This window comes from Styela clava, chromosome 11, assembly GCF_964204865.1.
Source record: "Styela clava chromosome 11, kaStyClav1.hap1.2, whole genome shotgun sequence".
NCBI lineage: Eukaryota > Metazoa > Chordata > Ascidiacea > Stolidobranchia > Styelidae > Styela > Styela clava.
Genome location: NC_135260.1, coordinates 8,207,019 through 8,221,700, shown reverse-complemented (window position 1 = coordinate 8,221,700; position 14,682 = coordinate 8,207,019). Strand labels below are relative to the sequence as shown.

The 14,682-nt window shown below is 37.0% G+C and overlaps 2 protein-coding genes across 2 annotated transcripts; both read right to left on the bottom strand.

Annotated features, from left to right (window-relative positions):
* Positions 1-9,419, bottom strand: LOC120347467 (baculoviral IAP repeat-containing protein 7-like). Its single transcript, XM_039417463.2, has 9 exons — positions 9,180-9,419; positions 8,425-8,560; positions 5,356-5,471; positions 4,724-4,923; positions 3,697-3,904; positions 2,795-2,894; positions 1,845-2,213; positions 979-1,203; positions 1-660 (listed from the first exon to the last, which is right to left on the bottom strand). The coding sequence occupies exons 1-9, from the start codon at positions 9,286-9,288 to the stop codon at positions 294-296; spliced, it is 1,830 nt and encodes a 609-aa protein (XP_039273397.2). The 5' UTR covers positions 9,289-9,419; the 3' UTR covers positions 1-293.
* A 2,965-nt stretch (positions 9,420-12,384) lies between these two features.
* On the bottom strand, positions 12,385-14,682 carry LOC120346892 (thiopurine S-methyltransferase-like). Its single transcript, XM_039416677.2, has 6 exons — positions 14,538-14,682; positions 14,312-14,404; positions 13,854-13,983; positions 13,547-13,674; positions 12,850-12,977; positions 12,385-12,523 (listed from the first exon to the last, which is right to left on the bottom strand). Exons 1-6 carry the CDS (start codon positions 14,645-14,647, stop codon positions 12,417-12,419), a joined length of 696 nt encoding a protein of 231 aa, XP_039272611.2. The 5' UTR covers positions 14,648-14,682; the 3' UTR covers positions 12,385-12,416.

Sequence of the window (14,682 nt, the reverse complement as noted above, 5' to 3'; positions counted from 1 at the left end):
TTTACAATAAGGATTTTTATTAAGCATTGACGATATTTATGTACGGTTCACATAAACTATATATTAACAAATGAAATTATGAATGAAAATATCACATTGTGCAGTTGCCTGGTACATGCTATTTAACAAAAATTACCAAAATATTTATAGACTTACACCTAAACTCTTGCCCAAAAGAAAAAGTGGTTTTCTCAAAAAGGAAGCGGTCAGCGACTACAGATCAAACTATTCCACAAAAGCACCAGCTTCAGATCAATATTTTTTCAGTTGACTTTACTTTTCCTTCGAGCGTTTTAAGATATAAAAGAGCGTATGGTTTCCGTCACCATCTGCCTACACACAGGGCACACTCTGATGTTCCGTTCAGCACAGGTTGCACACGCAGCCAAGTGGGCACATGGCATAAGTACAATAGTCGCTTTTTCACGATGACATAACTTGCAATTTCGACTTTCTTCTAATTGTTGAAGCTGGGATTCAGAACTTGAAGATGCACCTTCCCCTTCTCCAGACTGTGAAGTTCCCGCTGCACCCTCTGGTGGTGGGTCAACTGGAGGAGCCGGATTTTCATCCAGTCTTGCAGCTTCTGTCTGGTATTCTGTCAAAGCTTCCACAAAATCTTCAATATTGTCGTATATTCCGCCTCCAGCTCGACACTTGCTGCAAAGTGGGGGTTATTAGTGGGATCATTTTGCCAATATTAACCGATTATACAACGAAATTTAGACGGATATCCTCATTATTAATAAGTGAAACTCGTCATTATAAACCAAAACATACTCGAAATACATTGTCCTTGAACTGTACTACTACTACCTAGTGTACTGTACTGTACAATAAGCGTAACGGAAACGTCGCAATTGAATACCCACGACAACTAAATACTCAAAATTACCCAATGCGACTTATTTTCATGATAAAGATATTTGGATGCTCATGATTCCTCATGCGAGGAAACCGAGTGTGTACATAACTTACCTTAACAAAACCACACGGATTACATCGTCCGTAAAACCCATATTTCGAGCGCTAGTTACAAGAGGTGAATTGGTCATTGCATTATCAACAGTTTGTTGATGTCGTTCAGCATCTTGGCCTGGATCGACGAATTCCGGCGCTTGCCGCTGTTGCTGCCGTCGTCCAAGTCGTCTTCCACCTCCCCCTGTTTGCACTATTCTGACATTATTCGTTCCTCGAACGACTCTATAAAAGGGAAAAGGGGGCGATAAATAAATATATGGACATGAGGGTCAAATAAATAAAAATGGGCTTTGAATGACTGAATAATCGGCATCATAAATTATGACTACGAGAAAATTTGCAAAGAATGTATAAGCTATTAAGATACTGTATTCATTTTTAGGAAATTTACATTCGATTGATCCATCAGTAGCCGAGAAGGGCTATTTTTAACAAGAACAAAACGATCCATGTCCGCTTGGTACAAGCGAGTGAAATCTGACATGTCACATGAAAAATTTAATAGAAAAAAAATAATAATAAACCAAAAAATAGTCGGAATTACATCAGTCGTTTTAGGGGCTTGGATGTAGGCTGAAACAATTTTTAGTCAATATCTGTTACCCCATTTCTACCTATAATCAACCAAATATGTCATTTCCAATAATATTATAAATTGCATGTTTCTGTAAAGCAACTAGAAGACTTCAAATTCGGCGGCTAATGCCATATTTTTTCTATGGGTATTATATTATTCCCAGCATTTGGAAACGTCGGCCACCTCAAAGCTTTTCTAGAATCCTGTGCTCGGAAGAACAACAAAGTACGCGGCAATATTCGAGCATGTTTAAAGAGATAATTTTCTTTGTTCAAAACTAACTTACGTTCTTGTAGCTCCTCCAGCTCCATGTCTGTGTATATTTATAGTAAATCCACCTTCTGGGTTATTGTTGTATACAACATTAGGCGGCATTCCTCCCATTATCTGCCCATTTACGATATTGATAAACGTTGAATTTATTTGGTTACGTCGAGGACCTGGAACACGTCGAGGGCCAACATCGGCAGGTGGTCGAGGCCGAGGAGGCGCAAGGGGGTTGTTTTCGGGTGGAGGTGGTGGGGGTTCAGGTAACGGATTGACCGCGACAGTCGGCTGGTGAGCAGGATCGTTATTCGGTCTCGGAAGATCAGGAAATTGCTCAGCAATTGCACCCACGAAGTCTGGACCTTTGTGACGTAAGAGAAATTCGCAACTGTATAAGTAAAAGAAACGCTTAATTACAGTCTTCGACTGATTCCAACGTCTAAATTTAATACAAGTTTACGTATATGAAAATGGTGAATGATGTCACGGCAATTTGTGAAGTTTCAAATCACGTTTCAGAGCATTATGACAGTAATAATTAATACCATTCAGTGCAACTCGCTCGTGGGAATAAATAATAGTATTGTTATATCATCAGCATCTCTAAATATGCCTCTCAAAACGTTTCAAGGTGCAACTCAACAACAGAATGTTTAGTATCTTTAGGTATGGTAATGTGGAATTGCACGTCATTGGTTTATCAACTAACAACAGCCGCTTCAAATTTTAGGTAGATAACGATGCATTCGCCATGAGCTTCAAAAGATCATGACTTTCATTTCCTTCTTCAAATTTCCCCCAGCCTCTCTGAGAAAAATTGCACCATCATGTAAATTTGATTGGTTCAGGGCCAGTACACGATGTCGGTAATTGCTTAGTTTCAATTTCATATTTGCATTTCTCCTTAGGCCCTAGGGCTAGGCAAACGCAATGGCGATTTTCATAAAACTTATGGAAAATGTCACTTACTGTGGAAACCATTTTGCATGCTCTATCCAAGGATCGTCATCACGTTCCCAATTTTCAAGCCCACCATTGCAGTACCAACATGTCACACGGTCCCTCTCATCTATACGTAAACATATTAGAATTAGATATTAGTTGAAAAGACATCTTTCTAAAGGGAAATAGAACATATTGTGCTGGCGAATTTCCAATCACAATAATGATTTAGTTGCCATATTAAACCACGTATAATTTAGAAGTGAAGTGACGGAGATACATACAAACTGGATAGCTTTGCTTATGACCATAATGAAATTTATGTCGCTTTATAGGAATATAACTTTGGGTTAAAGTACTTATTATCATGGATAGAAAATAAAATTTCAATGACGCAAACTCTTCCTGATGATTTGACTATGTTTAATAGTTTTCAAATGTATGTTATATTGGCGCAATTTTGTGACAGTCCATGTGGTTATCATCATAAGCTGCCCACACAAATTCAACGTTTCATCTTCCGTACTGCAGAACCATCAAATCATAGAGTGCCAGGTTTAAAATAGGCTTAACAACAACCTAAGTTGTACCTATATACTGACTCATGAAATATTATATTGGATATACATGGTAAATGAATAAAAAAAGAATTATACTAAGGGACATCTATATAAATAGGTCCGATATAATAAATACCACTTTGCCCTCTGATTTGATTTCGATACATACTAATATATTTATTTTGCAGAAACATTGCAATTTAGGCTGAAAATTTACGACATTTTATTCGGTAAAATTTTACATAAAATATCTCTCAAAATATAATGAATAAGGATACAATAAATTTTTCGTAAGAACCGTTAGAAACATGGATGTGTCACAGTGAATTTTATATAAGTACTTCCGGAGCAACGTATATCATAACCTACTTGTATAATAGAAACCAGCGTCCGCAATATTCTGCGGAGTCGCGCCTATATTTGCTTGCCAATTTCCTTGAAATGTTCGAAGTCTCTCTCGTGGATCAGCCATGTGAGCATGAAATGGATCCGAACACTCAAAAGCGGGAAATATCTCCTCTTCGGGTGCACTGCTAGAAGCTCCCACTGCTGCGCCTTGAGGTTCTGGATCTGCGGGCTGAAATGGCAGTCAATTTAAATCCCATTAATATGATGCTCATAAATAAAACCGAATAGTATTAATATAAAAAAGAATAAAACAAAGAGAACAAAATTCAAGAAATTCTAAATTCGATTTATCAAATCGGCTATCGATGCTACCAAAGATGATAAGCCTGAATTATTTCAGCGTTTGCATTCGGAACCTAAAAAAATACTATTTCGGGGCCCATGTAATGCTCATGCAATATTAATAGTACAGCGGCATAGATCTATTGACCACATCTACTGAATCAGCAGTTTATTCTTTGTGGTGTCGATTTCATTGAGAGACATTTCCGATTATTCATAATTGAAATCTTATTGAGTTATTGGCTTATAGTCTGCTTGGTATAAACTTCATTCTGAATTCTCCAACCTTTGTACTATACGATAAATACCCTATAAAGACCAGTAGGGGAATATAGAAAAATTTCCTGAATATTTAGATATTTTCACACACATTGTTGTAACGATTTCACGTCAAGTTTCCTATGAGCCAGGTATGTAGAAGTTTCGATTGTCATAGACTTTTCACGATGGAATATTATTAGAAAATACAATTGATATCTACAGAGGAATACGACTGTCGTCGACAAGATTTCACGCATGGTACGTTGTGGTGTGAGCATGTGACATCAGTGGATTCTGAGCCGGACATGTACTTCCTATTACAAACATATAAAAAACTTGACAGAAGCTCGGCCACGGAAATGTTGCGGTTGTTTCAATTTCAACCATCGTCTACCTACCTTTGAAGGCGGGCATATTTAAGTCTTGATAAATAAAGTTACAATACCTGCTCTTCCGCAGCTTGATCTTGTGGTTCGACGTCACAGCTCGGCTGCGAAGGTTGTTGAGGAATAACAAATATTTCTTCGTCCTGCTGCATTGGTTCAGATATTTCGTTTCTCTCTCTAGTAGGTTGAATTGTGTTTGCCGAAGAACTCAGACCTCCGTTTCTCAAAAAATTATGCAATGGTAACGCGGTAGGTGGATCTGTAGAAAAAGTTAGTTAAAGTAAACCATTTCTACGAAATACTAACACCTACCAATTCGCCAATAAAAAAAACGTCGAATTCGCATATTATCACAGCAAGCAAGAAAAAAAAAATCAAAAAAGTTTCAATGATATGATACATATCGTTTCCCATAATGAGTCGCCAATTAAGAATCATTATAGCTATATCATATAGTATCAGTTTTAATCGATGCGAAAGAATGATCAGCGACATTAGATAGAGTACGGGTGGATATATGAAAACAATCGCTAATTGAATTGCCTTTTCTGTATAAGTTTATATGGCTGCCATGTTCGATTTTTGGAGCAACTACGCGAAATGTGTACTGCCAATTAGTGTACATTAGAGGTGATTTAAAGAACACAGCGATTTTCTCTCGTTTCAGCAAATTCGTGAAATAGGAACTTACAAGTTGCAGGTACGTTTCTCTCATCGAGATCATTACGATGTAAACAATCATCTCGATGGAATCTTCTATCTCGTGGATCTTCACGTCTTGTCATACGCTCTACGCAATTCCCACAGCTGCATAAGAAAGTGAATTGATAAGGTTTTTCAGAAAGACTTTACTACTTACTTCGTTCCGAACGAGGCCGAGGTAGACTCAGTATAGATTAAACCAGAAGCGACTTGGGTAACTGATGGTCTGAGTGGGGTCCGAGAGGGATATCTAATCAACGGTCATTTCAAGAGAGCTTTCCAATTAAAAAAAAAAAAGAATTTTTCTTGATCAACTTGAGGCATAGAGGAAGGTGAAACTTTAGTTATCTCAATGATGTAAGTCAGGTGTCGGCAACCTACGGCCCGCGGAGCAAAATAATCCGGCCCGCGACGCTTCACTGAATTATGTAACAAATTATAGCTGTTTTGTCGAATATAGTCTTTACGCAAACGAAATTACGTGTTTTACGTGACTAAATTATATTATAACGTAATAAGTATATAATTCACAATTACTCGTTTAATGAGCCTATAATTTAATTATAATTTAGACAAATAGCAACAAAACGCAGAAAAGTTGATGCTAAGTGCAAATGGTTTAATGGCGCAAAAAATATTCAAATGGTCAGTCTTCGCGCGCTGCTTAAAATTTAACTTCTGATCTGTGTGATAAAATGTGATTCATCGGTCATCCATTCGATTTTCAACTTTGTTAAAAATATGTGCGCCCGCAAATGACTTGCAACCTTTATTTTTGGCCCGCAAGCGACAACAGGTTGCCGTCCTCTGGTGTAAGTGTTTGTTTATAACGTAGCCTATGTTCGTCCATAGGTGGTACATAACGGAATATTGTCAAACTATAAAATGTTGAAAAACATACGACGTAATGTTGCGATCTACATGAGCTCTGTAACAATTCCAATTCAACCTGTACTTGATTTTATCCATGATAAGATTTAAAATACCTGCAAGAATATTTATTTCATATTTACAGAAAATTATAGAAAAAAGGCGTTAAGTAGAAGACACAAACACGAGCGAGAAAATATATCAATCGGATATATTGCCGAATACAACAAGTTTATAAGCTGCATCAAATACCAATATCATGAGAGACATATGATACAATGGAATAAATTCAATCATAAAAATAAATTATCCACATAAACGCGCGTGAGCCAATTTTCTACTTTTTCAATGACTTCACGTAATTGGCAAATTTTATTCGTGGATTTTTTGTTTCTCTACTTCCATCCAACTTTTTTTTTCTCTTCTTTGTCAATGTGGTGTAACTAATTTTTTGTCTTCTCAACTTGGGAATATACACAAGATTATTGATCAAATATCTCGGGATAAGAGTGACGTAGTTAGCCATATCGTTGTTGTCCCAGTAGTCTATTCCACATTGACTGCAGCAAACGGCAAACTCGGTTTTCTTTGCGTTAAATAACTTTGGCAAAAACAGCCTGAATGCAAAGATGTCAGTTTTCCATTCTGGATCCCCAGGTTTGCTCCAGGTACCATCGACATCAGTCCATGTTTCCCAACTATCAAAAGTTACTCTCGCAAAAACTCGTTTTTCATACACGAAGTTGGCAACTTTAACAACACCTTTAAGGCTCTTTTTAGAACATTCGTAATTTACTAAAACAACTGAGTTCCGCTGTAGTTGACTTCGCTGAAAATTCAATTCATCGGTATCTCTCATGTTGTGGGATTCTATTCTCAAAGTCGGTGCATATCTCCGTCGTCGAAGTGCACAAACAAAAGAGTGAACTGACGATAGGAAAAGTAGGTTACCACTTTAATAGCCCAGCACAAGATCAAGCAATTGATCCTACCAAGAAATACTATTAGTCCTTCAGCGTACAATCATCCTGCAATTGGTAGAGAGTTACGTTTTATCTATCACACATGGCAAATCATACTTGATTTTCAACTGCAACTGACTCTAATTGATGTAGTTGAGAAACATCTAAACGGGTCCCACTTCAGTACCGGTAAAATGTAATGAAATAATAAGTCAATCACTACAGTAATAGTTTTTAGTTTTGTTTTCACGTAATTATTATATGAAAATATAATAACGATAAAATAATGAAGCAATAATCGAGGTATAGATGTTCATTGCGGATTAAGCAAGTGATTAACCGACCCCAGATTGCATCACAGCGTACGGAGGGATGTACACCAAGGAATCGCAACGTAAATCGTTCGACGCGACGTTTCATTATTACTCGTTTCACAGAGTCACTTACAATGACAAATGGATTGTCTGTAATTAATGGTACCATCACAACAACTCATTAGGTACAGACACACGAAGATTTATGTTAACATTTCGTGATAAATATCAGCGACTAAAATAAATCAACAGGACGGCATTTTCCCGCGCAATGATTCAAATAGATAAACAAATAAAAATATTTTCACAACAAAATCAATCATACTTATCATTGCCAGGAAAACGTCACTTATAGATTGTGACTACATATTGTGCGCGTACACGAGAAAAGAATTTAATTAATCCTGTTTGTTTAGATTTAGTTTAACTGTCATGCAATATTGTATTCTAATTCATCGTATTGAGATTTGATCAGTGAAGCAATATCTTCTGCCGCTCAAACGCTAAGGGAAGCGAAAACCATAACTTTAATGGCGGTATATTGTAAGCAACATTTTGCTTATATATATGGTACAATTTGAAATAGACCAACTGGCAGTATTAACATTCAGTTAGAACAAACAACAATTCAGGGGAAAATCCGAGGAGTTTTGAAGGTGAAGCTAAATATGTTCTTTTTAATGACTAACGACCTGACATTGATCAACCGACTGTTCTCTGATGATGTTCAGATTGCCAGCCTGATAACGACAAACAGCTTACTTTAGGAGGCTTATGTAGAGCTTCGAGGTGACGACAATAGAACAGGCACAGCACGCATAAAATGTCCGTAACAGCTATTTGTCATATACCTGTTTTTTATTTTGTTGATATACCGGTATATACAGAACAGTAAATTTGTATTGTCGTTACCTGAAGCATTTCACAACATCTCCCACTCCCGTAAAAAAGAATCCGGCGTTGGCAAGATCGCGTGGTAAAGCAGAATCACGATGTTGTGGAAAGTCTCTGAAAGTTGCAAGGCGATCATCTTCTCTGTCTGGATTTCCTGCGTTAAATATATAAAACTAAATTGACACTGAATCTAGTCTGGTCGTTTATAGAATATAATATTCTGTATATAGTAAATGAACACTTCTAGAGTACCAGCTTTTGTCAGATTCTAATCGAGATAGTCAACATATGGTTCAGAACAACACTAAGTAGGTCTGCATAACCGTAAAGTACTTCACAATACAAAATAGAATTGAGTCCACCACCTCGGCAACCGATTTTTGTACCTGACGTGCCACACTAACAGGATACCGGTAACAGCTCAAAGGACGATGACACGTAAAATATCTTGTATGGCCGGAAACGGCAATGTTTTGGTATATGATAGTGATAGTCACTGGTCTGAGATGGATATTCATTGAACTGGCATTGATCTGTGTTGAAAGTGAGTAGCTACTACCTAAATATTTATATGAGGAAGAAGGACACAGCGATATCACAGTCGCAACGATTTCTTACGCGGCTCAATAGTACAAAGATTGCGACTTGGCTGGCGTGTGGTAACTCTATTACTGAGCTAGTTTTATATAGGCTACTGTCGAAATTGTTATTTGGGTCCTTGCTTTGAATAAAGATCAATATTCAACACAAAAAAACAGTCCATGTATACATACCGAAATTTATATACGGTAAATCGTTGTTAACAGCCCGTGGATCGTTACACGTATTTCCATCGTCAGCTATATTTTCATCTCGATGCTGGCTTAAAACTTCATCAGGCATTTCTATGTTTATCCTGGTCAACAAATTAAACTGTGGCTATGCGTAGAACTACAGATTTTAATAATACTGTATGAGTCATTTACCACATCTGTGCTCGCGCGCGTTGTCAAATAAGAATTACTCAATTGCGAAATAGTAAATGAAAGTGGTAAAAGAAAATAGTAAACATTACGTGCCTATAGGCTATTCCATTATGTTTATCGTGATTTCAACTGCCTTCAAATGTTCTGCACTACCAGGGGAATCCCCGCGGTAACCAGCCGGGGTTATAAGCGAGGAGTCGTTTCACACATATGTCTGAGGATTTTCACTATTGAAAGCTATAGAATACGTGTTAAACCTTCTGTAGTGCGACAATAATAAACTGAAGTGTATCAACGACACCTGTATACTAAAATTCCATAACTTCCGATACTTATTCACACGATTTCTCTGAGCTTAATCGTACACTTCGATCAATTCACTGAGCCTAACAAATTTGCCATACGCTTCTATACGCGACGATCGCGTTATTCGAAAACAGACTTATTTTGTCACGCTTCAGTGAACGATTAATACGTTCCAGTCTGCACCAGGCTCAAAATAAACTCTGCGATTGCAAGAATGCTTGTTTTCGGTGTAGGTTGTAGTCCGCGTGGAAGGATCGACTTTACATTTATAATACAGAAAAACCCACCTTTTTATTGCAGAATGATGATGGATATTCGTCTCGTTAAATTAAAAATCCTACATTGAAGTGTCGTATTGAACTGCTGGAACAAAGTAAGATTTGTATTGTCGTGGAAATATCGCTTGGCGAGGATGATAATTTTCTACCACCTTTTTTTCCTAAACTGCCAAGATAAATTTTTGCGAAAATTCCGATGCCTGCAGTTGAATCAGATTTCCACAGTCGGATGTTCACCACTCTGAATTTGACGGAAACAGTAGATACTGCTTAGTCATAGCTTACCATAATAGCCTGTACAGTGTAGGCTACATCCAGCGCCGGATTAACCATTAAACAATATAAGCACGTGCTTAGGGCACCAAGCAAAGAGGGGCACCACAGAAATTTTAGAGCAGAATTTTATATAGTTTATCGGTATTTATTAAAATATTAGGAGTTCACCAGGCGACTCAAACTTCAAAATGTTCGCCTATTTTTGTCTTCAAGTATCATATTAACCTTCTTTACTAAAAACAAACACTGAAACTTATTTATTGGACACGAAATGGGCCTATGAGTCGTTTTCTTAAATTGTTGTTGTTTTTTCTTTCTGGTATTCACCTTGTTTCTGCATTTTTATTTTGAAAAAAATTCTATTCTCTTCAACAATTGGACCAATGAACTATTTACACTATGTGGCGGTTCCACAATCGCATTTCAACGATATATTGGTCAGCAAAGTCGGGAGTTTCCTGATAAGGTAGACCAGGGTGGTCCAAACTCTGTCATGCTGATACATTCCGTGCGGCTCACAAAACAATTTTAGCGTATATTTGTATCTAATGGAGTAACGTTTTTGAGTTTTTTTAGATATTCCAACTGGGGTTGGGATCCCGGAATTCAAACCCTTTTTCTAACGCTTTGTGCCTTTATTTTAGTAAAAACACTCCTCTGTTTACAAGCTTCGGCCATGTGACAGTAGTGGCGAAACGCAGAACCGACTTAACGCCGCGTAATCCATTTTTTTTAGCTAGGTCAGGAAAACCAACTTAGACTGACTTGGTTGGTATTTGACGATGTCACTAAGCTTGCTCAGCTGTAAGTTTTTAAATTACTCAATATAACAATCGCAAGAAAGGTGACATAAGAGAACACGGCGGAAATGTATTTTCTTGCCCATCACGCAGTTTCTGGTTTGATTTCAAGTAATATCTGTCACGAAAGAATATAATTTGAGGCTACATTATACGCGAGATGCGCAAAATACAACGGTAATTCTCGGGAATTAACTCTAGAATATCGGTTAGAAACCGAAGACTTATCGATCGAAGGTTAGGGGATCCCCCAAAACAGTGGTCTTACTCCATAATGACATCATGTGTCCCATCACTAATTAAATAATAACTCGCTAATTATAAGACATAATCCATCTTAAATCAATAGGCTCCTGATCCGAGCTATGATAAATGCACATGCAAAATTTAGAGCAGATTCAACCTCGCTTTCGTGAGATATCGCGTGCATCTAACATACAGACAAATACCTTAATATCTTAAGATCGATAAGTAATAACTGAAGGCTTTATATATCTTCTTTAAACGAACGCCAACCATGCAACATAATAAGAGTCTGATTAGAACGGTAAACTCTCGTTGTTTATTAAATTTAAAGTAAGTAAACTCGCGATATTTTGATCACTTTTGGGTTTTCTCCGACTTGCGGCCCGCGAGACCTCCTCAAAAGTTTTTGCGGTCCTTCAACCTAGCAACCTTGAACCACTCTGAGGTAGACTACTAGGTACCGGTAAAATTTCAAACTACAGTTGTGACTTTATATAACAGTTAAAAAACCTAAGAATGTTCGTAAAAGTTGTTTATTTACTGTTGGTTGTGATTATTTTTAATGGATAATACACTTATGTGGTTATATTGTTTTTATAATCAAATTACACATGAGGGGGCACCAAATTCTTCAGTGCTTAGGGCACCAAAGGGGCTTAATCCGCCCCTGGCTACATCTACCCTGTACCCTACAGACTCACCAAGCCGCCCATCGTCATAGATGACTACATACTATCATATCCGCTAGATATTTCATTCAGCAGATATCATTATGGAAGCTGTTCTATAAAAGATGTTTTATCCCAAAAACTTCAATATATAGGCCTTTGAGAAATTCAGATACCACCAAGTTGTCATGTCCACATTTCAAGTTATATATATCCGTAAATATATACTACTACGATATATCACATCAATTAGGCACAATTTATGTGAAGTCGCAATTGGGGACCAATCGATATCCCAAGTCTTCATGCAGTTTAAGCGTTTGACAAGCGCTTGTTGGCGAATTTCTTGAATGCATCCTATGCCTAAGTAATGAAATCTTTGGCTGTCCAAAGCGAGGTCGAATGTAATGAGTAATAGTATATGTGTGTGTGTATGTTCATTTATTCAGTGCAAGTTTTAAAATTAGATTTTTATTTCGAAATGGTAAGTTTTATCAGAACACTGTGTAACTCACTCCCCGAAACAATCCAGTCCGGGCTTTTCTTTGACAGGAGAACCTTGCTGTCAAACATTCCATCTGAAAACAGATGGGTTTATTGTCACTTTCAAAGAATGTAGTTTCAACACCCAAGACTTTCATGGTATAACCTATTCAGGTTTCTACACAAAAACAGATGATTTTATGATACTATTTCATATGAAGAAAGTCGATGATTTCACTTAGGAGCATAATGCAAATAGATACGAATTAAACAAAATCGACCAAAACGTTCTTGAACCATGTCCTTTGCGTATATAAGATAAGGTATTCATTCTATAAATAATTTTGTAATTGTTTGCATCGAATAAAATCATAGTCAATGCCTAATTTCCAATTTTTATATAATTTAGTAAGAATATCACCTGCCATTTTGTGCAAGATATCAGTCTCAACATGGTATGGTGGCCCTTTATGAATTGCTTCAAAATGAAATGAGTTTAACATGTATGAACCACTCTTTTCAAGTATGGATCTCATCAATTCAAGATACCTATTTTGGATAAAAATCACACTGTACGTAAACAGCATATCATGTATTAACATTTTTTACCACCATATTGATATATCAGTGATTTCATATATATTTATACAATAACCAGGAGCGTGCCAAACTTTTCTGCTGCCGGGGCCAGTTTCTGAAAATGATGCCTCTTATATATTTAAACTTAACTTAAACTAACTTGAAAATAATTTGGGGGAAAAACAAATTATAGATGTTATACGTGTGATTGAATGAATTAAAGGTCAAGGAAGAGTCAAATATTTGCAATATTATTATTTAAATCAAAGGGTTCTCAAACTTCTGGTGTTATGGAGCCCCTGAAGCGGTTGACAATTATTTACGGAGATCCACAACAAATTTATTGAAATGGAAAAAATCGCACGGAGCACTCTGAGAAGCTATGAATTAATTCATCAAGCTAACCAACAAACGCACCTCTACAACGTGATGCCCGGGGTGGCTGCCCTCCCCTGTCAATATCTCACATATATCACGCTTCCGTGATATGTATATGTCAACGATCAAATATTGTTTTCAAGTATATATATCTCGTTTACCTTGGCCTTTTGGGAGGATAAATTGACGTGAAACTTCCTCTATCCCAAATGACGTCAAATGTACCCAGAACTTGTGCATTTGCATCAAATATATCGCCTTGGAAAATTGTGATATTCAATCCTACAGCCTGAATGATTAAATAGAACCTCCGATACAATACTAATCTGAGTTAAAATCGATTATGAACTTACAGAATTTTACATCAAGGAATTGTGAGTATATATCGGTGTTTTCACGTTTTGTTATAGCTATATATATGAAAGATGGAAAGCATTTCAAGTCAATAAACATAAAATTTAAACAAACCTTGAAAATCTTTAGTTTGCTGTTGGTATGGTCAGAGCATTCGAAAAGCAAACCATTATCGTCAAAAAAACTTTTCACTGCTATCGGTGAATATTCAAGTCCAACAACATCATGACCTTTGCTTGCCAACCTAAATAACATTAGGATACTTCAATATATTGTGGGATAGCATAAACGAAGCGATAATTTCAGGTCGGAAACTTCGGTTCAACGACTTGAGCAAAAGGAAGGGAAACCACTTTCAACATGGCTACTCATATTTTTCACGAGAAGTTGATGCCTGTTACCATTACAAGCCCAGGTAAACCAACCCTGGGTGTTTTCTGGTCGCGACTACTGTCTCTTGCACAACTAAGTCATGAATCTGCAACGCTAAGAATGCAGTTCTAACTGGATATGTAGGCATTGGATAGTGTGATGTGGGTACCGGTAAGTATTAGTTAAAGAAAAGTACATACCACAACATGCTTTTAGTTTTTCCACATAACGGGACAAATATACGATGTCTTTGTTTCAATCCGAATATAAAATCATAGAATTCAATCAACAACCTGCAATAAAACACTAGAAAGTATAATCGATGAAATGGGCATCTATCGTGTACTCATTGGGGCCCATAACTTCTTGGCTCCAGGCTCTTAAAAAAGTTTTCCCACTTTTTCTATTATTTAGTATATATATTACGTGTGAGGTCCGTCGGTTTTGTGGAACGGTGTAAAATCTTTCTTCCAGTAGACGTTTTCCCATTCCTCTAGCGACATTTCTGATCCAATATTCTGGACAGTGCTGGACATTTTTATAATAGCACAAATAAATTAAAATTTTACGT

Coding starts and splice junctions, on each gene's coding strand:
- LOC120347467 (XM_039417463.2), bottom strand. CDS start 9,288: ATGCCTGATGAAGTTTTAAGCCAGCATCGAGATGAAAATATAGCTGAC. Junction 8,561..9,179: donor TTTACCGTATATAAATTTCG/GTATGTATACAT, acceptor TATTTAACGCAG/GAAATCCAGACAGAGAAGAT. Junction 3,905..4,723: donor ATCAAGCTGCGGAAGAGCAG/GTATTGTAACTT, acceptor CTGCCATTTCAG/CCCGCAGATCCAGAACCTCA.
- LOC120346892 (XM_039416677.2), bottom strand. CDS start 14,647: ATGTCCAGCACTGTCCAGAATATTGGATCAGAAATGTCGCTAGAGGAA. Junction 14,405..14,537: donor AAAACCGACGGACCTCACAC/GTAATATATATA, acceptor GTTTTATTGCAG/GTTGTTGATTGAATTCTATG. Junction 13,984..14,311: donor AAAACTAAAAGCATGTTGTG/GTATGTACTTTT, acceptor AATGTTATTTAG/GTTGGCAAGCAAAGGTCATG.